At 32.1% G+C, this 26,852-nt stretch overlaps 2 protein-coding genes and 3 long non-coding RNA genes across 7 annotated transcripts; 1 reads left to right on the top strand and 4 right to left on the bottom strand.

The window, feature by feature from the left end:
- Window positions 1-1,277: 1,277 nt before the first annotated feature.
- LOC130823504 (uncharacterized) lies at window positions 1,278-5,984 on the bottom strand. Its single transcript, XR_009046591.1, has 3 exons — window positions 5,808-5,984; window positions 4,383-4,579; window positions 1,278-1,762 (listed from the first exon to the last, which is right to left on the bottom strand). It is a non-coding gene; the product is annotated as an uncharacterized LOC130823504 (long non-coding RNA).
- A 960-nt stretch (window positions 5,985-6,944) lies between these two features.
- LOC130823503 (uncharacterized) lies at window positions 6,945-11,594 on the bottom strand. Its single transcript, XR_009046590.1, has 3 exons — window positions 11,437-11,594; window positions 7,730-7,894; window positions 6,945-7,608 (listed from the first exon to the last, which is right to left on the bottom strand). It is a non-coding gene; the product is annotated as an uncharacterized LOC130823503 (long non-coding RNA).
- Window positions 11,595-11,795: 201 nt separating this feature from the next.
- On the bottom strand, window positions 11,796-17,849 carry LOC130823502 (uncharacterized). 3 transcript variants are annotated; one of them, XR_009046588.1, is made up of 4 exons: window positions 17,594-17,849; window positions 14,568-14,699; window positions 13,197-13,289; window positions 11,796-12,581 (listed from the first exon to the last, which is right to left on the bottom strand). It is a non-coding gene; the product is annotated as an uncharacterized LOC130823502 (long non-coding RNA). The 3 variants fall into 3 exon arrangements; XR_009046587.1 differs by having other exon boundaries at window positions 11,797-12,581; window positions 14,568-14,685; XR_009046589.1 differs by having other exon boundaries at window positions 11,800-12,581; window positions 14,568-17,849.
- A 2,000-nt stretch (window positions 17,850-19,849) lies between these two features.
- Window positions 19,850-21,425, top strand: LOC130823501 (uncharacterized). Its single transcript, XM_057688126.1, has 2 exons — window positions 19,850-20,402; window positions 21,297-21,425. Exons 1-2 carry the CDS (start codon window positions 20,097-20,099, stop codon window positions 21,354-21,356), a joined length of 366 nt encoding a protein of 121 aa, XP_057544109.1. The 5' UTR covers window positions 19,850-20,096; the 3' UTR covers window positions 21,357-21,425.
- Window positions 21,426-25,365: 3,940 nt separating this feature from the next.
- Window positions 25,366-25,752, bottom strand: LOC130823463 (cysteine proteinase inhibitor 1-like). The gene has a single exon (XM_057688081.1). The coding sequence runs from the start codon at window positions 25,750-25,752 to the stop codon at window positions 25,366-25,368; it is 387 nt and encodes a 128-aa protein (XP_057544064.1).
- Between the last annotated feature and the right edge of the window lie 1,100 nt (window positions 25,753-26,852).

Raw genomic sequence — 26,852 nt, 5'->3', positions numbered from 1 at the left:
AGTCAACCTCTCACTCTATTATTTGATGTGAAAATTAACACCAACTAATTGAATCATTGATGAACGAAGAAGCATGAATGGCGGTTTTATTTCTCTAAAGGATATCAATGTTAGCTTCTTTTTTACACTCAAATTAAGTTCATAGTTTTAAGAAATTTTCAACATTACATTGAAAAAATTATAGATAGAGACGTCCACTCAGATGTTTAAATCAGTTTTAGGTTTATATCTCGAGTTTCGTTTGTTTGGGTTTATGAGGTTTGATTCGGTAATGAAACGAAAAAGTGCAAAAGACACATAAAATATCTGGAAATAAGGTGTAGTCGGGAACAACTGTCAGTATGCGGAAAGTGCTTATGATCCTTCCGTTGATGAGACCTCAAATCCTGCAATATAACATTAGCTTTGTCGGGGGTGATTTCCCGGAAAACCCCTCCGATGCTTAAGTCAGACCGAGAAACAGAAATCAATGAATGTGTGATATTGAATGAATACAAGATTAACGAATTGTAGAGGATGAGTTCAGATCAATTGAAGGATATTTGGTTAAGATTGTAAGTAGGAGGGCGGTATATTTTTGCAAAGTAACGGTAGGAATTGAAAGCTTCTGGGGTAAATGAATAATGCAACAAGTATTTATAATGGTAGAATAGGGGTTAGATGGTGAATTAATGTGAAAATCATGGGCATGATGGGTGATAATGATTGGTTACGATGAGTAGTAGCTGGTTATATTTAGGTGGTTAGTGGACCAATAACATATGGTAGCATTAGATGTATTCAAAACAAACAACGTCTAACATTTACCCACCGTATAACTAAACCTAACTTCAAGAATGAATTTACAATGATATGAAAACGAATGTTAAAAAAAATAAAAATTCAATGTTGACCCGACTCAAAACACATGAACCGAAATCAATAGTCCGAATGAACACCTCTAACTAGTAGAAATGCAAAATACGAACTTGTTAGTTGTGACTATAGTCCATTATTAGAGAATATAAAGTTTATTCTCACCAAGTCCTCATTCTTTAATGTAATCAAAAAGTTATGATAAAATTTATGATACCCTCCTCTGTTAGGGAAAATGTGCTATAACACTTAAAACGAACCAAAGTTTATGATGAATGCTTCCATTTCTATAAATAAATTTATTAATAAAGATGATAATATCAACAATATTACAATAATTATAAATAAATAAATAAATACTAAATTAAACTAAACAAAAATTAAGCCCTAAAAACCAGAAGTAAATGTAAACACATGACATATCACACAACGGTTGGACAACATAGCATACATTTGATGATCGTATTAACAACATTAAAAGACGATGACAGTTTTACGCTTCTGTTGATGATGGCGAGGATGAAAATTCACGTCTACAGTCATTTTTCTTGTGGGCTAAATCTATCTCTATCTGCAACTTAAGAGTTTTAGGAAAAAAAAAACATGGTGGTAGAATTAGAAGTGGATGACGAGCCCAAAAACACCGGTACCACCAACTTTAAAAAAAAAAACAAAAAAAAAAAAACGTAAAAAAAATTTGCATCCTAGCTCGTGCAACACGTGCCCCAAGCTAGCTTCGCCTCCGAGTGTAACCCTTTCGCATGTCGTGTCGCATTTGACACATCAACAGCAATGGAGCATTGTACTGCATTGGTTGCACATTTGAATCAATGAGATCCCTTGTGCTATACACTCCAGCTGATAGGCTGTGAAGGGTAGCACTTACGTAACCTACGAGCTTTGGTGCCTGCAGATTGACGTAATTTAATTCGGTGTTAGTGCAAATGGCCCGAACCAAACGAACAAAGACATATATCATCAAACAAAATTATGCACAAGAAAAGCCAAAAGATGAAAATAAAATCCGAAAAATCAGATATGTAAATATACCCAAAAGTTCCGTAGACGCTTTTCTGGTGAATCACCGACGAAATATGAATCATGAAAACGTGTGTAGATTTCTTCTTCTTCTTATTGGATAAATCATAGGGGCAAATACGAAAAATTATTGATCCGTTTGGATCTCCATGCAATCTTGCTACGCTAAAAAAACCAAGACCGAGAAAACTTAGGAGAGACTAGAGAGAAGAGAAGAGGGAAAGGCAAGAAGAGTTGTGAGAAGAAAGCAAGCAAATTATGTGCTTATATAGGGGAGGGGAGAAGGGAGTAAGGAGGCAAGTATCAAGGTTCATAAACCAACCCTAATCCATATCATGAAATAAGAACAAATATAATCTCTTTTGATATGAAGAACATAATCTTATCATACCAAATATAAATGATTTTCGAAATCATCATTATCACAAATAATTTATGTTACCATAATACATATTGTTCAATGTACCTAACCCTCATTTATGTGTAAAAAATCAAAAGAATTATTAATCGTTAAAACAAAAGCGATCAAATGTTGAATAAACAAGGTCGGAATTTTGAAAAACAAAAATACAAGTTGATTTCATCCTCCAAGATGAAAAAGAAGATGTAATTCATATTGTTCTAACTAGAGGTGTTTATCATCCTATCGGGTTGATTTCGGGTTGGTTTAAAATCTGGTCTTATGTCCAACATAATTGCTAATCCATTTCAAAGCCAGACGGGTACATATCATATTGTCGGATCAATTTTAAACAATTCTAGTTCTAACTAAAACAATTTTCAATTTAACAAACACAAGATAAGATCATTGTGACTAGAATATTAAGCCTACCATGAGCATTCACGAGCTTATTACAGCAGGAAGCCCCGAAAGAAAAAAACACAAAAAGAAGAAAGGAACTAACATACAAGGAAAACATGTGCAAACTAATTCCATAAGCTATCAAAACTACTACTTCAACTTTGACACGAGAATAAAACCTAACTAAAACAACATACTATTAACTAAACTTGTTCTCATCGAAACAATTTCTGATAGCACGGGGGTGACTACAAAAGAAAAACTTTATTTTCAAAAATTTTGATGACCAAAAACAAGAGATTGTTGTAACTGGCAGCGAAAAACACAATAGTCAAAAATGATTCTTAAGTTTTCTTCCCCTTTTTTTTAAAGTTTTTGTTACGCGATGAAGAACGATGATTAATAATCATAATACTTTAACTCGTGATTCTTCTACTTGTTCACTCCTTCAGATATTTTGTGTCAACATTTGCACCTTGACAACTTAGTAAGTTCCCCCAAAGAATTGTAGTCACAAGAGATATGGGTTGTTACAAGAACCATAAAATTAACCCCACAAGATCATCTATGACAAACATTCTTTTCCATTCACTTCAGAAAAACATTAGATTGTCTATGAAAAAATCATAAAATCATCTAAAAGTTGATTTGCTTCTTCGTTAGAAAAACATTAGGTGATACCAAAATCTGTTAACCCAATGCTCACCATCTATACATCTATGAATCTCTTGTTATGTCATCATTTCTAGAGATAGCAATACATGCTAACAATATGGGAATATTATAAAAAAAGGTCGAAGGAAGCACACAAGGTGGGATTTGGAGACAGAGAGATAAGAACTTTAAAGGTAAAGCGAGTGGGGGGAAGAAACACTCTTGCAAAAGAGGATGAAGTGAAAATGTAAAGATCAACAATACAAAAGTATAAACATCAATGGAACAAATTGAGTAATAATTCAATTAGACTTTCACAGATTAGTCAGACAAATGATTGCCATAAAGATTCAAATCTACTAAGATCGATATAGGAAGCCTAGATTTGCATCGGACTATAATCTTGGAAAATCTACCTAGTCAACTCATTCCCCGAGTCTCTGATAATCCAAGTGAAAAATATCTAGCAAAATGCATGAAATCTAATCGTACCACGGGCTTAACATAAATCCAAGCTGGAAGTTACTCATGGTAATTGATAATGCAAACATGATTTAGAATTGAACAAATAAAAAAAAGGGAACATGCCTAAAATAATTTTCAAGTTTCGCAATAATCACAAATGATTAAGCTTTAATATGGAATTCTCATAACATAGTTGTTAAAAATCTACCTAAGATTACTATTCTACAAATGGGGCACCAAGCTACCAAGTGTTATTCACCACGCGCAGAGCAAGAAAACCAAAAGATTTACATTATAAGTCACAAGAGAAAAAATATTTCTCTTAATTCCTAGCAGCATGCATTAACAATTTCATGACTCACAAGAGATAACACTTGAGTGCTTGACTTGACTTACACCATTTAAGCTAGAGGAGATTTTTTGTTACTCTCCATCATCCATACTATAACATCCAAGATATTAGCCTATTAATAAACAGATAGGTCACAATCAACATACGAATAGTGATTATAAAAATAAATGACTAAAAGATCTACTCTATATTATGATAGCAAGTGAAGCAATGTACCTCAGATATACCAAGCTAGAGATATTCACATATCACAACATTGAGTAATTCTCTTGATTCCTTAAAGTAAGCAGTGTTGAGAAACTCATAGCTCATCAAACACAACTCACATCATTTTTGCAGCAAAGAATCCCACCTTTATTCCAAAATCTAAAGCGTAGATGTGTTTCTTCAGAGTTACAGTTGTTACTGTATTCCTAGAAATGTCATAAAAACAATAAATTATTCAACTTTGCACTCCTCTAGAGCAAAAAGAAAAAATATTCTTTACTTCTATATTCCATTAATTGCACAATAATCCGATCCAATTATACCCAAAAATAATTATAGAAATGTAATGTGAAGACCACATTGATGATGCATTCAAATTCAATAGCTACTGAATTAGAAAGCTACTCCATTTCATAGAAAAAGCTAACAGTTTAATCATATTAATAAACCCTTGATACCCTATTGATATTAAGATCCAAATCCTCTTTAGAGGATGCGTACGCATTGATGATTATAGAAGTTGAATTTGGACAAAATGAGTCAAGTAAAACGTTGGTTGATTTGTCATGTAAAAGGATTAATTGAGCGTGGAAGAAGGGTTGTATCTAATGTGGAAAGCGACCCAATTGATAAAGTGCATTGCACAGAAGAGATTGATGCAAAACAGCGGGTTAAATGCACAAGGCAAGGTTGCTTGAACGAATGATCTAGATGCTCGAACGAGCAGAAAGGTGTACACTAGTTTGAGCAAAGCTCATCAAACCTCTTTTTAGTGTTTTGTTTCCTATGATTGAAGATTTTGGGGACTACGAGGTTTATTGCTTTTAACTCGTAGAAAGTTCCCAGGGCCAAAGAAGGTATGAGCAAACCTTGGTATTGGTTGATGAACCTTGAGACAACAAGTGCTTGTATTTTGTTGGTGATCTCCATAAGAGTAAAAACAAAACTCTTGAGAGTGAATTCGAGTGTGTGTAATCTTAATGTAACCGTTGAATCATCAGTGAAAAGAATATAAATCATTTGAATTTTGGAGAGATTACACTGAGGTTTTTATCAAAACAATTGTGTTTTTGGTTTTCTTGCATTGTTTTTGGGTGTTCTCTTGTTGGCTATGTTTTCGTCTAATTCATGCATCTTCTTCTCTACACTTGAGTGTCCATATTTACAAATCACAGCATACCCATTACATAAAAATTCAAAAAGTTCATAACTTTGAAACTTCAAAAGAAACCCATTACTTAAAATTATCAATTGATTTATCAAACCAAAGAATGTGGAACAGTAGTTCAAGGTATATAATCCTAAATCATTCAACAAAAACCCTAAATCGATTACAAGACAATTAACTATAACCAAGTAATCAAGCATCAAACAATAAACTCTAATAAATTATAATCCTATTAGATAAAGAAAAGGGTCGGAAGAGTATGCCACCTGAAATCGGTGGCTGTCTGGCTGATGCATCCAAAGAATTACCCAATGAGAAAGAAAACCCTATTTCAGTTCACTGTGTTAAAGATTTAATCAAAAAAAATAGATATCCAATTATAGAGAAGGGGCGGTGATAAAAAGCCAAAATCATTTAGGCTTATTTCACACAATAAAAGTAAGAGTATGCTCACAAAAAGTGAGAATGTGAGTGTATATTAAAATATGAGAAATTGGTGAGACATGAACTCACATAAAAATATCAGTAAAGAATGTATAGGTGCGGAATAAGTGTCCCACCAAAAATATTCTTGTACAATTTATAGTATAATTAAATATTTATATTCAGTAAATGTAATACAATATTTATTTGGATCTAACTACAAATTTCACATGCACCCTAAAATTTTTATCATACTGCATGCCAAAATCATATCTAAAGATGTTTTGTGGGCGGCAAGACCATCGAATTGCTCAAGGAAAAGGCATGAACACGGCCCTTGGTTGGGAGGTTAGAGTTGGGACTTGGGATGTTTTCTTTGTTGTTCTTATTTTCATTTTAATCTCAACAATCAAAACACTGTAAAATAGTCATAATAAAAGTATATGGATTGTTTTTTGTTTTTTTTTTGAGAAGTATATGGATTGTTTGTATTGTAATTGTTAGTATATACGTGACTTAATGGATATAATGATTATTTCTAATATAAATTTAAATGGTCTTTTTAAGAAAGAAATGAAATTTTAAAAAGAAAATATGAAGGTGATTCCATATATGTTACCCAAGCCACCGTGTTTAAATCTTTGGGTTGGTCTTTATGGCATCTTTTCTTGAATCGGACTGTTTTTCTTAGCACTAGTCATGTTTGTAAGGGTGGGAACGCTATTGCCCATCATATTGCTAGGTGGAAGGTGGGTTTTAATGTTGAAAAAGTTTGTACAGCAACCTTTCCCAAGGTGTTTTATCCTTGGTGAGCCTCAATTTATGAATGTTTCTAGTTTTTCTTTAAAAAAAAATAAGTCGAGGTTATAACCTCTAACTTACAATTTTTTATCAATTTGTCACTCAAATGAATCATAATGTGTATAAACTGTATATCTTTTGAACAAAGTTTTTAAAAAAGTAATAATATCTCCAAGATATGTGCTATGAATTTATTTTTTGTGACTTTTACTTATGTATTCTACAAGTTTACAAGAAAATAACATGTTTACACTTGTACTGTTATCATCTCAGCCAAATCTAGATCTTTTTTCTTCTCGGTTTGCAACAACATTGGACTCGAATCAATCTACGTATCGTCTATACGATTCCCAAATAACCCTTGTTCAAGAATACATTTTGTGTTACTGTCTATACGATTCTCAAATAACATAAAACAATGTTCTATATCTTGGACTGATCTAACTGTCTTCCCTAACCTAAGATCGAACGAAACAAAAGTTTGCTCTCACAAGATCTAAAAGAAGACGGCAGTTTTACACATCTGCTGCTGATGTTGTGGCAAGATCAACAGTTGTGATGCCCATCAAACTGCGCTTATCATCTCGATCATATCCAGATCTTATTACTTCTCAATTTGCAACAATTATAGGCAAGAATCAACGTGTTCCATCCACAAGATTCTCGAAGGAAGAAGATGGAATGCCAACTTCTTCTGCCGCATTGTTGCAGGTGCTTGAACTGGTGTTGGTATACATCATTGAATCTGGTGGGGTTCCATGGACCGTACAAATATCTGGAAGATCGGAACCTCGCGGATAACTGCACGGCATCATGGCCTACTCCAACTATCTCTCCCTCCACCTGGATCATACGTAAAGCGAATTCACAGAGAAGTTAATTTAGTCGTTCATTAATAAACAAGTACACGCAAAAAACAAGACAAGTAAACACAAAAGTATGTCAATCGCGTAGTTAAATATACCTCCAAGCACCATGTCAAAGAGGGTATTCTGGTGAATCACCGACTAAATATGAATCATGATTTGGGACTTAGATTTCTTCTTTTTCTTCTTCCTTTGTGGATAATTCATAGTAGCGAGTATAAGAATTTGTCGATCCTTTTGGATCTCCATGCAATCTTAATGCACTAAAGAAGCAAACAAAGAATAATTAGAAGAAAGAGGAGAGAGACGCAGCAAAAGAAAGGAGGCGAGAGAAGAAGAGTTGTGAGAAAACGTAGGCAAACCGTGTGTTTATATAGGCGAGGGGAGAAGGGGAAGCGGAGGCAAGTATCAAGATTTCAAAAACTAACCCTAATCCACATTTAAACTGAAAGCAAATTTTATCTTATTTTCCCAAATATAAATGATTTTCAGAATCATCATAATCACAATATCTTATCTTACCATACGAAGCATTGTTCAATGAACCTAACCTCATTCTCAATGAGTAGAAAATGGAAAACAAAAAATATTGCGGCAACAACAAACGAGCCATCAAGTGTCGGAATTTTTAGAGAATGCAAATCTCTAGGTGACGTCTTTCTCTTACATAACCACTTACCCGTCTCAATAACTTGAATCAAAAAAAGGGGAATGTCAACGCATCTGGGAAAAAACGATTGATTTCTATTAATAGACCGACTAAAGATCCAAACCATAAAGTACTTAGTACCGGTGCCACGGAAAGATATGTTTTAAAATCGCGCATTGAAAATCCTCCCTTTTCATTTTTTTGATATATAAAAGTAATACATATCTAATCTATAATCCTATGTATAGAATAAAGGATGTAATTCATATTGTCATAATTAGCACATTTAAAAACTTAAGAAGGCATAACACTAGAACATTTGAACTTGTATTTTATGCTTACCAATTATATAATTCTTTATTCACATGAGCATCCACAAGATTATTGAAGCTGAGCATCCACGAGATTATTGAAGCTCGAACTCCCGAAAGAACAAAGCAAAAAGAAGAAAGGAACATACAAGGACGACATGTTCAAGCAATTTTCATAAGCGATCAAAGGCTTTTGAACATCAAAACGAGAATAAAGCTTAATTAAAAGTATAACATCGTTATTGTCACTTCCATATTTTTCTCTAAAAGTGAACTTATTGTCAACGACGACAAACGAAAACTTCATTTTCCATAGATATCATGTAGCTCGGGTTTAAGTTTGTGATATTTTTAAACAGGCAAAATGTATCATGCTGCCGCTGAGTGCCACCGGCCAGCAGCACTGAGCATGGTATTTCCTTGTGGCTCTTACAAGATACTCATGGCACACAAGGAGGGCATGCCACTCATTCGTTAGTATGTAACGTAGTTGCTCCAAGTCATGCGTTGGTGTATTGCGCTCTAGCAACACACCCGATCTAGAGGTCAAGCTTATTACTAGCTTCCTTTAGACATGGTAGGTTGTGGGCGCAAGATTACTGAGTTGAGTAGTGTTGGGCCTGGGATCTGACCAGCATTTCTCTAACGACTATTAAAGTCTTAAGTTCTTCCTATGTTGTTGTTGCTAGTCCCTCAACCTCGTGTTTCTCCTTGTCGACAACTCGCTGAATAGATGCAACTTAGTAAGGTTGATTTTATCTATTCCCTTTGAGTCTAATTAAGGTAAACTAGGTCATATGACACTTGGGCATTAGGTGATCAGAATCAGCTACTGAACTAAGGTTGATTTTATCTACTGTCTAGGCTTTCTCACTCGGCTTTCTGATATCCAAGTCTAATTAAGGCAAACTAAGCCATACTACAGATAGGGATTGAGTAGCTACTGTCACTTGCATAGAACGCAAAAGTAGAAAATAATAGCAAAATGTTTTTTGTAATTAATTTGTTATTTGATGGAATATAAATCATAATGACAGAAATTAAGTCTGAAAACACGTAAAGAAATTAAGCCATACTACAGATAGGGATCGAGTAGCTACTGTCACACTTCTAGCTGCTCAGTAATCAAAGCAATATCTTTCATTGGTGGCTCCGAATAGATGAAAATTGAACTAAAATTATATCCGATTACTTAAATACATGTCCAGCGTAATTAAAGAGAAATGAAACTATGGAAAGCCCTATCATTTAAAGAAATTCATTCACAGCTAGATCTATCTAGTGATGCAAATTTCAGAACTCAATACTTAAAGGAGTTACAACAAAATTAAGGTATCTCATGCTTCAAACCGATATTAAGGCGTTAAGATAGTAGCATCATTCCGTTACCGCATTCGTTACCGTGATCGCGACCCATTGGTACCGCAATTTTGCACCACGGTTGGGTCAGTGTTGAAGCTTCTAAAAAGCCTATAATGCCCTAAAGGCATATTACAGGTGGAAGGTATGTTACTTGTGAAAGGAAGGGAGGAAGCAAAGAGAGTTCCTTTCAGACAACAAGTTCATGTATCTCAACGTGACAAACAAGTAAAGAATTAAAACACGTATAACATTTGGTTTTTGAGCAAAAATCTTATAAGAATATAAAGTCGCGACAAGAAATAAATTTACAAGTAAGAAGCTCTGACCTAATATTTGTTTCCTATATTGGAGTTAAAATCCATAGTTGCAAATTACAAGGTATCTACAAAATCCGTTTAGTTACAAAAATATCTTACCCTTCCTCAATAATGAAAAATATTTAATTAATTTATGGGTCTTAATGTTTTAAGCAACACCCCCAAACATTTTGGGATATACGTATCATTAATTATCATCATTGAATGTGTATTAGTCTATCAAATGGTATGATATATCTTTATTATCGAATTGCATCATTGATTAGTATGATTTTTGTGTAATCTATTTCATTGAAAGAAGTAATTTCATTAGATTCGGATAGGAGATATCAAAAATCCGATTAATCTAATTGGTTTCCTATTTCGCTTGGATTTGAATTGAATTAGACCCAAGTTAAACACCGTACTCCAAACTTTCATCCCTTACCCTCCATTCTTTCACTCACATTGTCACACACAAGCACAAACTAATCTCTCAAGCACACTCTCCTTAAAAATCTGCAAACAAAAGTAGCTTTTTGATCTATATGTCCACACAATTTAACCTAGTTGGAAAGAAATACAACCAAAATTTATACCAACCAGAACTACTCTTGTGAAAGACATCTCTTGATGAAACGACTTCAAACAAAGAGCCAATATACTAATAATTGTATAAGTTGGGTTATTTAATCTATGTACGGGCAACGTCTCACACAAGAATTTGTGTACCAACTAATGCTACAAAAATATCTAAATCCATCACACTCAATTTTCCACTTACACCACAACATCAAGTTAAGATGATCGATGTAATTTGAATACCACAGCAAAGAAGGTGAAAGCTACTCCATTTCATAGGAAAAACTAACAGTTTAATCGGCAACCCTGTAATCACAATTGTTTAATCATACTAACCCTTAATACCCATTATTTTAAAATTTTAAAAAGTTCATTACTTTAAAATTTTTAAAGAAATCCATTACTAAAGATTAACAATTGAATTATCATACCAAAGAATGTGGAACGGTACTCCAAGTCTAAGGTTTATAATCATTCAACGAAAATCCCTTAAACACTACACTTATAACAGTAAATCAACAATAATTAATCAAATAATTAAGCATTAACAGTAACCTAAACATATTATAATCCTACTGGATAAAAATATGATAGGAAGAATTCACCTCAAATTTGTGCGCTGCAAGACCATCGAATTGCTGAAGAAAGAAACATAAATTTGGAAGTTAGGGATTAGGGTTTTCCTTTTTTTACATCTTTTTTACATTTTTTTATTATTAATGGTGGTTTTGTTTTTCTATAGTCCCTCATCATAATATTTTTTTTTTAATAATTTCATTAGAACAGACACATGATTAATTCTATTATACTTAAGTACTCAACTTTGATGATTTTTTCATTCTCTTAATTAGAATTTTATAAAAATTATAATTTTATAATGATAAATCAATGCTAAAGTTAAGAATATAATAATTCATATTTAATTAGCACTAAAAATGTATTCCCTCAATTCTAGTGATATTATCGCATTTAGTTTCAGTATATTATTAAAGCCTTAATATCTTTAGTTGCGCATAACTAAAAATTATAAAAAGTTAATATAAATAATCCTTACTTAAGGCAAATCAAACAAGATTACACTTAAATATGTTTTAACTTATAAATTAAGAATAAAATATAAATAAAAAATAGACTGTCAACAAAATATAGCAAAATCACTGAAATAGTATAAGTATCAAAAGTCTAAAGAAAAAGAAGCTAAAAATACAACATTGAAAAGGGTGAAAACTTAAAATGATGTTCTAACTCAGACTGAGCTAACTATCTTCCCCTACCTAAGTTTGAATGAAACCATGTTTTCTATAACCAGTTTTACACTTCTCGGCCAAATCTAGATCTTTTTTCTTCTCGGTTCGCAACATCATTGGACTCAAGATTCTCGAATAATCCTTGTCCAAGAAGTCGCGTCATAATTGTCATCAGTGAGTGCATGGTTTAGAAGATAGACGACCAATCTCTTCTTTGACATTGTTACTTGTACAATTATTACTCGTACAATTATTGGTGTCCATCAATGGCGGCTTTTATGTTCCATGGACGGTCGAAAATATTGAATTGGAGGATCAAAACTGAAATCAGGAAATGGGTGCATAATAAGCTCGTAGGAGTCGATCTTCATTTTCTGTTGAAGAAATGCCTTCTCTTATATCAGTTCTTCCCGGTAGCTAATTTGCATTTTCTGCCCATTTGTTTCCTAATTTTGCGTGGGCGCACCATGACTTACCTTAGCCACTTCCTCCTCGTTCCTCGCCTGGATCACATATAAAGAAAGTGAAATTAAACACAACACCCTATCAACATTATCATTCGACTAGCTAAATTTGTCGACAATGTTAATCAATGAGGAGCACATGCAGATGATGTGATGTTTGCTGCCAATGATCAATCGGAAACAACCACTTTGTTATTACTAACGAATAAATCTGAGCCCCAAACCCCACATAGGGGGGAGACAATTTATGTCATTGGGGTACTGGAAGGATGATGATGGGGTAGGCACGTGCTATCCGGGCCATCCTACCTCCGTTAGTGAGTCTAGCATGTAATTATTTGACAAAGAATTATTTGCGAATTATGGCCATAAAGTTTAGGCCTTTTGCGAATTACAACCTTAATGTTTTTTTTTGCGCATTACAGCCACCGAAGTATCATTGTTTACATCGTTCATGCATAATCACCCTCTGATCATTTTAGTGTAAGTTACGTGGTTGGAATTTTGTATTTAGCCTAAACGTCGCAAACATTGACATTTTGGTGATTGTGATTCGCAAAAGGACTTAATTTTAAGGTTGTAATGCAAATTATTCTTTCATAAAAAAGCTAAAAGTCAAATATCAAAACAGATAAATCGAATAGTTAAATATACCTCTCAGCTCCAACTCGGCAGAGACTATTCTGGTGAATCACCGACTAAATATGAATCATAAATTGGCATTTAGATCTCTTCCTTTTCTTCTTTCTAGGATAATTCATAGTAGCAAGTAGAAAAATTAGATTGGAGAAGTAAGACTAAGAAAAATTAGGAGACGAGAGAAGAGGAAGAGAAGAGAAGATGAGAAGAGGTGTGAGAAAACACGCAGGCAAACCATCCGTTTATATAGGGGAGAGTAAAAGGAGGAAGCAAAGGCAAGAATCAAGGTTCTAAAAACTAATCCTAATCCACATGTGAACTGAGAACAAATTTAATCTTATATTTCCAAATATAAATGATTTTCAAAATCATATCATGATCACAATCTTATCTTACCATAATATACATTATTCATTGAACCTAACCCTTATTCATGTACAGAAAATGAAAAGAATACAAAATCATATCACAATCATAATGATTTTCGAAATCATATCACGATCACAGACAAACTATCAAGTTATAAAATAAATTGATATATGAAATATCGATTGCTAATAAGGTCGGAATTTCAAAGAATACAAATCCCTGGATGAATTATCTCTGAAGAGAAATTAGGATGCTATTCATATCACAAAGAATAATTTTGCGAATTACAGCCTTAAAGTTTAGCACTTTTGCGAATTACAATCTCAAGGCCCTAAATTTTTATTTTTTGCGAATTACAGCCACCAAAGTATCAAAGTTTACAGGTTCAGGCAAAAAACACAAAACTCCGACCACTTAACGTAAAATTCCGATCACCAAAATGGTCGGAATTTTGTGTTTTGAGCCTAAACTTGCAAACTTTGATACTTTAGTGGCTGTAATTCGCAAAAAAAAAAAATATTGAGGATATAATTTGCAAAAGTGCTAAACTTTAAGGCTGTAATTCGCAAATTATTCTTTTACAAATCAATAGAGTTATGTGTCTAAGTGACTTAGTCAGTGATATAGAAGATTTAATGTAACTTGATGTTTTGGCCTCCATATATATGATTCTTTGTCAAGTCCAAGAGCATTCATGAGATTACTGCAGCTGGAAGTCCCACAAGAACAACGTAAAAGGACGTAAGGAACCAACAACGAAGGAAAAAATAATCAAGCTATTTCCATAAGCTATCAAAGGCACTTTAACGTCAAGACGAGGAAAAAGGCTAATTAACAATAGAACTTCTCATTTTCCATGTTTTTGATGACCACAAAGAAAAAAATCGTTGTATAGAAGAAGGGATAATTTAAATACAATAATCATAATGATCAAGTCCAAAAACAAGTAAAAGACAACTTAACCTCACCTAGAAAGAAAATGCATCAACAAGAGAGGTGAAGAAGAGAGTGACATACATGGTTAGTCGCATGACTTCATGATTTTCCGAGCTATTTGATCAAGTCCGGATGTGCCATGTCAAGCTACATATAAACGAAGCAATAAAGCCTCCTAGACGCCATTCCTCACTTCAAGCTGTTCATTAATCACTTTAAGCAGTTCAGTAATCAAAGCAATACCTAGGCTATTACCAGTGGCTCCAAATAGATGAAAACTGAACTCAAAGTTACATCCGATTACTTAGATAGATGCTCAGCGTAATTCGAGGGAAACACGACTATTGAAAAACCTATCATAGAGTTCAAATTCCATCGCAAAAAAAGATCAAATTACTAGCTCTGGAAGTTGGGAATTGAAGCTTCTAACAGCCTATACTGTCTTAATGGTGCATTATTCAGTGGAAGATTTCTTAAACGTGGAATGGGGAGAAAGGAAGAGAGGAAGAGAGTTCTCGTGAAACAAGTTAATCTATCTCATCTTGTACAACAAGGAAAAAGAGAATTTGATCACATATAATAATTCCAAAACTAAAATGATTTTTCTAATTCGTACAATATTTCCTTAACAATGGAAGCTAAGCAGTAATATTCAATGAACATAAAGTCAGAACGAGCATTAACATCAAAAATATGAAGCCCTGAGCAAAACTCGGATACTTGTTACCTTTTTTAGAACTTAATTTACAACAGTATCTAACCCTCCTGCAGTTATTCTCTTCCATTATGACTTCTTCCCCTCATGAATCTATGTCGATCCTCCTTTTTCATACATTTTCAGACTTGATTTACTTACGAATTACAACTAGAAAAACATACAATCCCAAACGCCATCCAAAACCTGACTTACTTTTCTCTCGGGCAGCTAAATTCAAATGCTACTAACCCAAAAGTCAAGCTCCAGCAGGCAGCAGGTAGTACATTTATACATTTCTTGTCATGTTGTTTTCTAATGGACATATTTCACTATTAGCAGATTATAACTATGCACAAGTTAATTCATGTTGATTCTCAAGGACGTATAAACTAAACTGCAGCTGAGAAACAAAATTCCTAAAACCAAATTCACCCAAAATCAAGCAGTAAATTTTCTATCTTAGCCTTTTTGCTACAAATGGACTCAAGCATTGACACTAAAACAATGCAATGTTCGCTTCGGCGCTCGCTCATTTTTGCGAACTATGTCATCATTTAAGAAATGCGCATCGAAACAGCTGTACAGGCTAATAAAAAGGTTAATAAATACTAGTAGTACAAGGAAGGAAATACTATAATATCCTGGACTTAAAGAGAAGCATCGATCGAAACAAGTGTCACATTTGGAAACTCTAATAGCCTAGGTTGCATTGAGACAAGAGCAAGTATGGAGACGGAAAAAAAAAATTGAAGTTCCAACATACGGGTACATGTTTTTACCCTGTAATCTGTATAGCATCAGATATGTACAGTGTTGGATATGGGTCCGTAATCGAGACTGTAATAGAGACGTAATTCTCTTAATTCCTTTTAGACCATAGTAAGCAGTGCCAAGAAACCCGTAACTTACAAGTCACAACTCCGATTTTCTGACCCATGACATAACATTTTGCTATAAAGATCAGGAAACTCTCTGTCCTTTAATCTGAAATCTAAACCTATTGATGAGTTCTTCATAGTCAAAGCTATCACCGACTAACTAGAGATGCCTATATCCTTTAAGACACAAATGGAACAAACAAATGCAAAATAAAAAGCACAGTGTATTGATTCTTTTTAACTAGACATCAATAAAATCAGGATATTTTCAAAAAAGCTTCTCCAAATGATCAACAAATACATCTACTTCACAAAAATTGACCTCCATTATCTTAGTGGAGTGTTTTTTGTTACTCTTCATCACACTCGCAGACGCAGGTGCACACAATACATATGATTATGGATGAAAATTGTTCGGACATGAACAAAAATCCAATCTTATCTGAATTGATTAAGCAATTTGGATTAATTTCCTACTATTTCCGATTGGATTCATATGGAGCATCAGAAAGTTGAGAATTTTTGAATTGGATTATATAATAAAAGTATTCAAAAATTATAAAGGTTTCAAATATTTGGGACATAGAAGTAATTATCATTAGAGGGCGGGATGAAAAAATTTATAAAGGTAATAATTTAGAAAAAAAGTACTTCCTCTTGTTTTTAATAGTTGCTACAATTCTGTTTTTCACGCTATCGAATGCGCGATTAATCTTTAATATCTTTAATTTCATATGAAAAATTCTTAAAAGTTAAAATTATGAAAATACGCATTAAGACAAATCAAACAAGATCCTATTTGACTATGTTTTACTTAATACATGGAGAAATATATACAAAATAAGATCAATTGATAAACAGTAGTTGCTAAGGAGCTATAACAACTAATAAAATCCAAAGGAAATACTTGCCAATTAGCATATATTTGCTCACCATCCCAAAACCCTACCTTAGAACCTTTTCACTCTGAAAGTCTCAGTATCATTCACTATCACCAATGTTCAGTTAATCATATTGGATTGTAGCATATCATTCATATAACCAATTATAAGCATGATACACTGGGTATGATGGTGATGAACATCCAATTATCAAATCCCATCAAGTAATCAAAAGGAACTCAAACATATGACTCATAAACACTTCATAATTCCACACCACATAAAACATGAAAAAATATGTGAATACCACAGCAATGTTGCATTAAAGTTCTACAGCTACTGCATTTGAAAAATACTTCATTTTATAGGAAAAGCTAACAATTTAATCATACTCAAAAACCCTTAATAGCTATCAATTTTAAGTTTTTAAAGCTCATTGATAAGCACAAAAGATTACCCATTACTTAAATATCAAAATCATCAATTGAGCTACCATACCAAATAATGTGAACCTGTAGTCCAAGGTCTATAATCATTCAACAAAACTCCCTAATAAAAAGTAAATCAACTAAAATCATATAATTAAGCATCAAACAAAAACCCAAATATATTATGATTGTAATGAATAGAAAAATGTTAAAAGTGTGGCACCTCAAATTGGTGGATGATGCATTCAAAGAACTGATCGATATGAGAAAGAAAACCCCCATTAATGGAACTTTGAGAATGGATTAATCCATGTTAATAATGATATCTAAGATGTTTGACGGGCAGCAGGAAGTTCGAATTGCTGAAGGAAGAAGCATGAATTTGGAAATTGGGGGTTGGGAATTGGGTTTCGCATTACCAGGATTTTGACCTAAAGTTTTTTTTCCAAGGAAGTTTGATATCTTGTAGTTGTAGCTAGACTCATAATTATCAAGTCATGGTTTAAATTAATTTGATCATTTAACACATATTTCCTATGTTCTAATTATTATTCAAAAAATTACTATTTTGTTAAAAATGGTTTAACTAATTTTTATAATTTTCGTCTATATATTTTATTTCTTTTTAAAGCATCCATATATTTTAAAATGTAATTTTATTTTAAACATTCTTTTACTTTTTTTAATTAAAACTAAAAACAAAGATAATCTTTATTATCTTTGACTCGAGACGAGTTTAAACATATTGTAAGTTGAATACAATAATTAAACCATACTACTTACAAATTTTTCATACCATTAAGCATGACAATTGATAAAATATTAACTAATAATGAAATACGGTCTAAATTAGAGGTTTTCAATATTAATTTATAAAGTACTTAAACATTCATACATGCAATTAACCCTTTGAAGGCTTCATGTGAAACTTGTAAGATATGTATTACAAGTCACATTAAAATATTATCATTAAGAAATATACGTGTGTCTTCATTATTTCATAACAATGAATGACGAATAATTAATTTTTTAATAGGACAAAATATTAATTTACTTTATTATTAGCCAAGAAAAAATACAAAAAAAATTACAAATACTCATTACTCATTAACCCATGATATTTTAATTCTCTTATATTATTAGTTAATATTTAATTTTTTAATACCATCATTTACAAAACACATAACATAATTAAATGTTATATTTCAATTTAAAACATAAAAAAATAAAGGAAAAAAGAAAAAAGTTAACGATTTTGAACGGAAAAAATTAGAAAAGGTTACGGTTGTAAAACGTTAAATAACAGGAGGGTACCTTTTATAATTGAAAAAACTTAGGGGTACCATTAATAAAGTGCAAAAACTTAGGAATACCATTAATACAAGTGCATGCAAGAAAAACATAGATTTGCGAGAAAAAAAGATTGAATTTATAAATGATATTAGTAAAAAGATTTGAGTTTGTAGACATAAATTAAAAAGTCTAACAAACTAATTAGATGACATTTGTAATGAGACAACATGATGAAAAAATAAGTGAATAGAAAAAATAGCGGATAAAAATGAGGGGAGGGATTGAGTCGTATACATACATTACGATCGAAAGAAAGAGGATGTGAATGTATTTCGACTTAAATTTGGCTCGACCTGAGGAAAAAATTTGACTCGAATTCGAGAAACAAAATTTTCAAGTACGAGTTCAATAATATAATTTGACTTCGAATTGGAGTTGGATCCCAAAAAAAAATCTGATACTCCTATCCAAAACTGACTCCAACCCTACTATGACTCTGACTTTGTCCCATTTAAGTTTATAGTTTATTTTAAATAATGGTTGAAAACATTGACTGTCCTGTAACAATGTATGTTAAACCTATCTCGCCTATAAATAAAAATTTGTTCGATGACTACTTAAACATTATATTATGTGTAATCAAATTGATGAGATTTTTAAGAATTAGTACACACGACACACAACACTCAATCAACCTAATCAAAAAATTGTACTCAAAACACATTCAAACATCCAAAATCCTGAATATACAAAAATCTATTAAAAAAATTGATTTATAATAATCATGTATAAAAACTCAATAAATATTTTTAGTTTAATTAGAATTCGAAATGGCTAATTATTTTAATGTCATTGTTATGCATTTAAGTAGTATTCGCAAATAGCAAAGTCGGACCATATGAAATCTAAGTTCAAATTGGAATTGGAGGTGAAAAAATCTTATTTTATTCAAAATAATTAGATTCGAATACGACCTATTCTAATTTATACTTTCTCTGATTCTTTTTAATTGTCCAATTTTTTTATTTGGGCAATAATTCACCTCAATTGTCCCATTTCTATTTTAGAACATAATTTTAGACCAAATTCTCCTTATACTATTCATGTAACTACCAAAACACCTTATTTTAAAAACTAAACTACACTAATTAACCCCCCAATCCTAATTAATACTCTAACAAATGACTCCCTCCTTTATTAACTTCCTCCCTCTGATTTACACACCCCAACCCTTTGATTCATCCATCCCCTTTCTGAAACCCTAGATCTTTATCTTTCTCATGTCTTCTTCTTCGACGGCGTTACTGTTCAAGTTGATGAACCCTCCCCCTTCTGAAACCCTAAATCTTCATCTTCCTCTCTTCTGAAACTCATCCCTTTTCTCTTCGTCTTGTCGTCTGATTTTGGGGTTTTTTTTCTAAAAAAATCCGGTAATGGAGTCACCTAATTCTTCTCTCTCTCATCCTGCACTGAAGTTGTTGTTTGGTGATTTTGAAGATGAGGATTCATATATTTCCTCACCACATTCTTCTGTTGAAACCTCTCCAAATTGGGGAAGAACCATGGACAGTAAGGATGAAAAATTTTCGGCTATATTTGATTTGGGACTTGATCTACCTGATGATGATCTTTTTCCTTCATCTGACTCAGAAGATTATGATGGAGAAGATGATGATATTGTTTATGATGTTAAGAGGCCCTTCTCTCGTATTTCCCTATGTGGCTCAGGTTCTCCTGGGGTAAGATAGTACGTTTGTTGTGTTCTAGTGAGATAGAACAATTTTTCATCTATGTGAACTATGTTAGACATGTCACTGAATTTGAAAGCATCTATCTGCTCATCATAAATGCAACTAGAAATACAAAAGAATAATTTGTCATTCTTGTTAGTGTCGGTTAACAGTGACTTGATTGCATTTGTATGCTTGAGTATGTGTTTCTTTTTCTTCCATCTCCATACAGTTGATTGGCTAACACCCATGGCATTTGCAACTGCCTTTTGACTTGTTTATTTGGACTTTTCTAAGGCTTGGAATCTTCTTTCATCAAATGGCATTATTGTGTTGTTGGTTCTGCCAAACTTTTTACTACTTACATTCAATGTGGCCCCCTCCTTTTGCCGAGTTTTAAATTTAGCCCAAATTCTACTTACGGTCTTCCAGTGAACACCGTACTTTTTGGCGCCATTAATCCATGAGTTGGCTTCCCCTTTTTGTTAACACCAAGCAATAACTCATGCATTATTTCGTTCCTAGTGTAAGCGTCTAATTCTTTTTGCTTCACCATTTTTTTCTTGTAATAAATGACTTGGAGTATTAATTTGGTTTTTGCAATAAATACCCCCTATTTATTTACCAAATATTCATGCTGTGTTGTTTTCTGTTTTGTGGCACCTAACTTGTGGGTTGACATTTTGATTTTGGCGCCAATTGAATTTGGGGTTGACAAATTTCCTCTTCCTGTCTAAATTTCATTTTGTTGTGTGGGTTTGGGTTGCTTCTCATGAATATTTTTTTGGAAAAGTTTTTAATTTTAGATGGCCTTAATGTTTTTCGTTTTTTGGCGCATTTTTTATAAAGTGACTAACGTATACAATAAATACATATCCGGTATGTTCGACCTCTTTTCTGAAGTCAATGAACGAAATGATATCCGTATTCACATGGGCCGAGAAAAGTGTTCGTTATTTGTAGCCGTGAATAAAGTGTTGAAGAGATCGAGGAGGAAGTGAAAGTATAGATACAAACCCCCTTTATAAAATGTAAATTTATTTTATCGGGATGTAATTTTTGATTATGTAATTTAATTAATGGTTATGAAGATTTTGTATTTTTAATTATGTAATTGAACAATTTTTAATTTTCCCTCCAAATTTAAACTTATTCAAATTGGAGGGAATAATTAGAGTTTAATCAACTTTATTACCAATATCCCTACATCACGTGGGTATACTATTTAAGGTGGTCCCCCACTTTCTTAGCATTCGTGTCCAACCCAAATGGGACAATTAAAAGGAATTGAAAGGAGTCTATATTACCGACAGACCATGAGCGGAACAATACGTAAATGTAGGTGTTTGGAATTTGGATGTGATCCAACGTTAATGGTTTCATAGATATTAGAATGGTCCATGGTTTAATTTATATTGTGGTCACACAATGAGCCCACAATTATTTTCTCCACGTTTCTTTTGTTCGTTTTTAATTTAACACAAATTCTTGTGAGAGACGGTCTCTTTGAGATACCATTTTTAATTGGGCCGATCCATTATATATTTTTTAAAATATTGTAAGTAGTCATTAAGAATAATGTAAGTGACATTTAAGATATTAAAAGTAGGCATTAAAGATACGGTAAATAAGCATTAAGGATAATGTAAGTAGACATTAAGAATACGGTAAGTAGATATTAATCTTCAATGGATTGGAGTTTAGATACTAGACATTAAAAATACGCTAAGTAGGTATTAATCTTTGATGGACTAGACTTTAGGTACGTGATCGTAAAGAGTCAGTTTCTCAAAAGACTAGCTGTATTAGTAATTATAAGGGAATTAAGGAAATATTTTTTGCTAGACAAATATGACTGAGCGAATAAATTTTTTAACGGGAGAAAAAAATACTTACCTTTGGTGTAGGTTGAATAATGTAATATGTGTGATCGTGGTAATGAAATTGTTTTTAATGGATGGGTTTGTGATTGTTGGAGTTTGTATTTGACATGCCCTAAGATTAAATAATTAATGTGGTATATTATTATTATTATTATTATTATTATTATATTCTATTTACAATATGATTAGGGTCTGAAAAAAGATAAAATAAAGCGACAAATAATATTCTTATAAAAATGACGTTACGACTTACGACCAAGGAGTTCTTAGCTTGAGAAATAATTGATGCGGTTATAATACGATAATTTGAACAGTTTTTTACACTCGTTAGGCTTGTATTACATCATTGGATATAGGACTGAATAAAGTTTGGTTTAAACTGCAAATTAATCCGGACCAAATCGTAATTTTGATATTTGGTTTGGTCAATGATCTAAAGAGTATGGTCTGGTTTTTTTTTTTTTTTTAAATTACAGTTTACAGTCTAGTTTTGATGTTTTGATTTTCAGACCAAGCCAAACCGCAAACCGTATTATGATCGAAAACCATAAGTTATTTTTAAAAATATACTACCTAGATATTTCGATATGTAGTTAAATTTATTTAGTAATACATACTTGAATTGATGCATTCAGCTAATTACAAATTCTTATATTCGGTGATTGTAGGTGCGAAATATTACATTAATACATATTAATTTGGAAAAAACATTAAAATAAAAAACTGTTGACCAGATCAGACCAAATCGTTATAGAATGGTTTTGCCGAGTCCAGTCCAAAATTTTTGTGTTGATCTTATTTTAGTGTTACACTAGACCAAATTGGACCGTTTTTATTATATTATATAGTCATAAATTAATAGATGATTCATTAAAACACCTAAACAATAAATGCCCAATAGATTTTTACTAAATCTTCATTTATTGTGAGGTTGTTATTTCAAATTTACAGCTATCTTTCATTATATTGTATAATTTCTTTAGTGATTCTACCAAAACTTGATCGTTTATTCTTGTGTATTCTTCTGTTCATTAGAGATCGCTATTGACATTAATATTTTATCTCAGAACATATCAATGTTGGTAACAATATCAAAGTAACAGAGTAAGTACTATGTACTAAGAGAAGAAGTGATGGTCTTTTAACGGTACTTATAGTAGTGTATAGAGAGAGCTAGAAAGTCTAATTTTTTCCAAGAGAAGCAAATTAACATTAGTCCCATTAACTTATCTCAAAAGGGTGTATATAATAGTTAGTCTTACTACAATTAAGGGAATTTGGTGAAACTTTTAACATTTTTAATGATTTAGTTTTAATTTATGATAAGTTTAATAGTTTTTTTGTTCAACTCATGTTAGCTAATATTTAACTTACAACAATAGATATTGTGATCAATATTTAATATACTAGATTTAAGCTAGAGTCGCCTTATAAACCTCAATAATTGATTTGGAATTTGACAAAAAATACGAAACGAGTAAATATTGGAAATTCCCAATGAATTAATATACCTTCATAACATGAATCCACTAGCTAAAATATAACCCGAGATAAAAAACGCAGACGAAGTTTCTCTAGTGTAGTCCACGCACAACATCTTGTGAGATCTCGTATACTTTTATAATGTTTAAGAACAATTTTTAAACAAATTTTATTACATACAACCCTTATATTGACTTACATTGACTTGCTCTCAATTTTTCTTGATACGGTGCCAATTCCGTTCAATAATAATCGGTTAAATTAAGGCAGTCAAATGCGCTTAATAAAAAAGCCAAGAACACCTATCACCTTTCCGCTTAAATGTTGTGCAGTACCCTTTAAGGGTCGTTTACGATTGGGAGAATGCTAATTAATAATTAGCTTAAATGGGTATTTGAAAAATCTCATAAAACATTAGAAGTCTATAGGTTAAAAGACATATAATACTAGGAAGTTACATATTTATGTTATTTACTTAATTTAACCATTAGATTATATACTGTGATTATGTGTAATATCTGGTCTAACTAGATTAGTCCTATGAATCTAGATGATAAATTTCAACACTATAATATAATTTGGTTTTAATGAAATATATTTACTGATACTTAATTTAAATGTCATTACTTTAAATTTCTAATGATATATATAGTAGATTTAGCGACATTTATTAGACTCTTTAGCAGCATAATAAAAAATCATACTAAAGCTTTTTGCGACATAGGATTTAGTAACATTGCTCGTAAATTTCGCTATAGACTCTAGTAACAATTGTATATGCCACTAAAGACCAAACAAATGTCACTAAATCACTTTGTAGAATTTAAAATAAAAATCAACAATTATTACACTAAAAATGTAAATCAGTGACATTTTTTTAATGTCATTCAATACAATATCGTAGAAAATTAAATTTGTTATACTGCAAACACACAAATTAAATGATCTCTGACGCTGATACAACGTGACAAAAATCATTCAACAAAACTCCCTTATATAAAAAGTAAATCAAGTAATTAAGCATGAAACAAAAACCTAAATATATTATAATTGTAAAAGGATAGAAAAAATGAGAAAGAGTGTGGCACCTCAAATTGGTGGAGGATGAATTCAAAGAATTGAGATCAATGCATGTTAAAAATTGATTTCATCATGTAGACCCATGTTATAATTGTTAAGGTTTCGCTCTACCAGGATTTTGCCTAATAAAGATTTTTTTGTTCAATGAAGTTTGATAACATGTAGACTCATTATAATTATCAACTCATGTTTTAAATTGATTTTATCATTTAACACATATTTCATAGGTTTTAATTATTTTGTTACATTGTTAAACATGAAAATAAAAGGTTTTATCATGGAGTTCGTAAATCAGAGAATTAATATTATAATTCATACATAAAAATAAGAACCAAATTCATAAAGTACTTAAACATTCATACATGCAATTAACCCTTTGAAGGCTTCATGTGAAACTTGTAAGATATGTATTACAAGACACATATTAGTCCATAATGCTCACTTATTCAACATAAATAAAACATAACATAACATACATTAAATAGAATCAATCCATGCATAAACAGTTGATCATATCATCCAACATGTTAATTCTTAGTTTTAAGAAGCCTGTCAAAGGAAACAAGTTTCAAGACAGGATTCTGACTAGGCAAGCCTTCATACACAACAGTCACATAGTCATTAATAGACTTATGATCATCATGTTTATCCACAGCTGATATAAATAGTCTGTAATTAGTACCAGCCACAATCTGATAATAGCCTTTTTTGATCTCCTTAAGAACCAGATTGGTTTTTTTTTGCTGGTTGAACTCATACACAGCAAACTCTGCAATCAGTTTGATTGATGGATCATTGATGTCCTTGATTTCATGGTACCCACCTGTTAGGGTTGCACCAAGTGTGGAGTCAATGAAGAGGAGGAGCATCAATGAGAATGTGGTGAACATAAGAGGGTTATTAGTGAGCTTCATGATGATGATTTGTGAGTTATTGTGTTTGTGTGTGGGAATTTGGGTTGAATGTTAATCATATTTATATAGGAACTAAGGGGCATTTTGGTCAAGAAATAGAGTATTTGTGATGTGTCCCACTTAGTTTGCTATAATTTATCAATGAACCAACTCGACCATACAAATAGGCTGATCGAGTTTATGCTCAGAATATGTTATATATCCTATTAGACCCCCTTACATGAGATCCCTTTAGGCCAGAATACTGGATGCAACACTTGTCATCTTCATACATGCATAGTCAAAAATATTCCATTTGAAATGAGGGCATAATGAGAACCACTAATAACGACCTTTTTTGTCATGTTGACTTAGCTTCTAATACCATGTCAAAGAACTATCTTAACCAAAAACTTATAAGCAGAATTATATACTCTATCACGCCCCCTCTATCACGCCCCCTCACACGAGAGACTTTTGAGCAAGAAGTATAGATGGAATAGAATACAAGTCTCACATAAGTTGACGCTTAATTCCACTTGAAATAAAGAGTATAAGAAATTCAAACCCAATACCTAACTTAGCTTTTGATAACACGTTGAGTAACCAACCAAATCAATAATTAAGTTATAGTTAAAGGTTTAGGATTTTTTAAACTTGACCATGTTTTATTGTTTTAGGTAGATTATTACAAGTGATGTTCTCTGTTGTTAATGAGATTAAACAAAATATCATATAAGTGCATGCAACAAATGTATGCATAGATATATTAATTGAAAAGATTAAATTTATGAATGAATTAGAAAAAAAGAATTGAGTTTATTAACATAAATAAAAAAATTTTTACAGACTTATTAGATGATATATCATATATTTAAGTACAGGAATAGTATGATTTGTTCATGAGCGAACGTTATTGAAAAATTAAGTGAATAAAAAAATAAGCGAATAAAATAAAAGGAGAACTTGACGTATATGTCGGTGTATTTCGATAAATAAAAATATAGGAAAGGCATTAGGTTGATCAACATTAAAAATTATAGTAAAACTAGCTTAGCTCCAGCCTGTCCAAATGTAAGAATAACTTCAATTCAATATTACTATCTTTTACATTTACTTAT

This window comes from Amaranthus tricolor, chromosome 9 (genome assembly GCF_026212465.1).
Source record: "Amaranthus tricolor cultivar Red isolate AtriRed21 chromosome 9, ASM2621246v1, whole genome shotgun sequence".
Taxonomy (NCBI): Eukaryota; Viridiplantae; Streptophyta; class Magnoliopsida; order Caryophyllales; family Amaranthaceae; genus Amaranthus; species Amaranthus tricolor.
The sequence above is the reverse complement of the archived record's forward strand: the minus strand, read 5'-3'. Positions and strand labels throughout refer to the sequence as shown.

Coding starts and splice junctions, on each gene's coding strand:
- LOC130823501 (XM_057688126.1), top strand. CDS start 20,097: ATGGAGTCACCTAATTCTTCTCTCTCTCATCCTGCACTGAAGTTGTTG. Junction 20,403..21,296: donor GTGGCTCAGGTTCTCCTGGG/GTAAGATAGTAC, acceptor TCTTTTCTGAAG/TCAATGAACGAAATGATATC.
- LOC130823463 (XM_057688081.1), bottom strand. CDS start 25,752: ATGAAGCTCACTAATAACCCTCTTATGTTCACCACATTCTCATTGATG.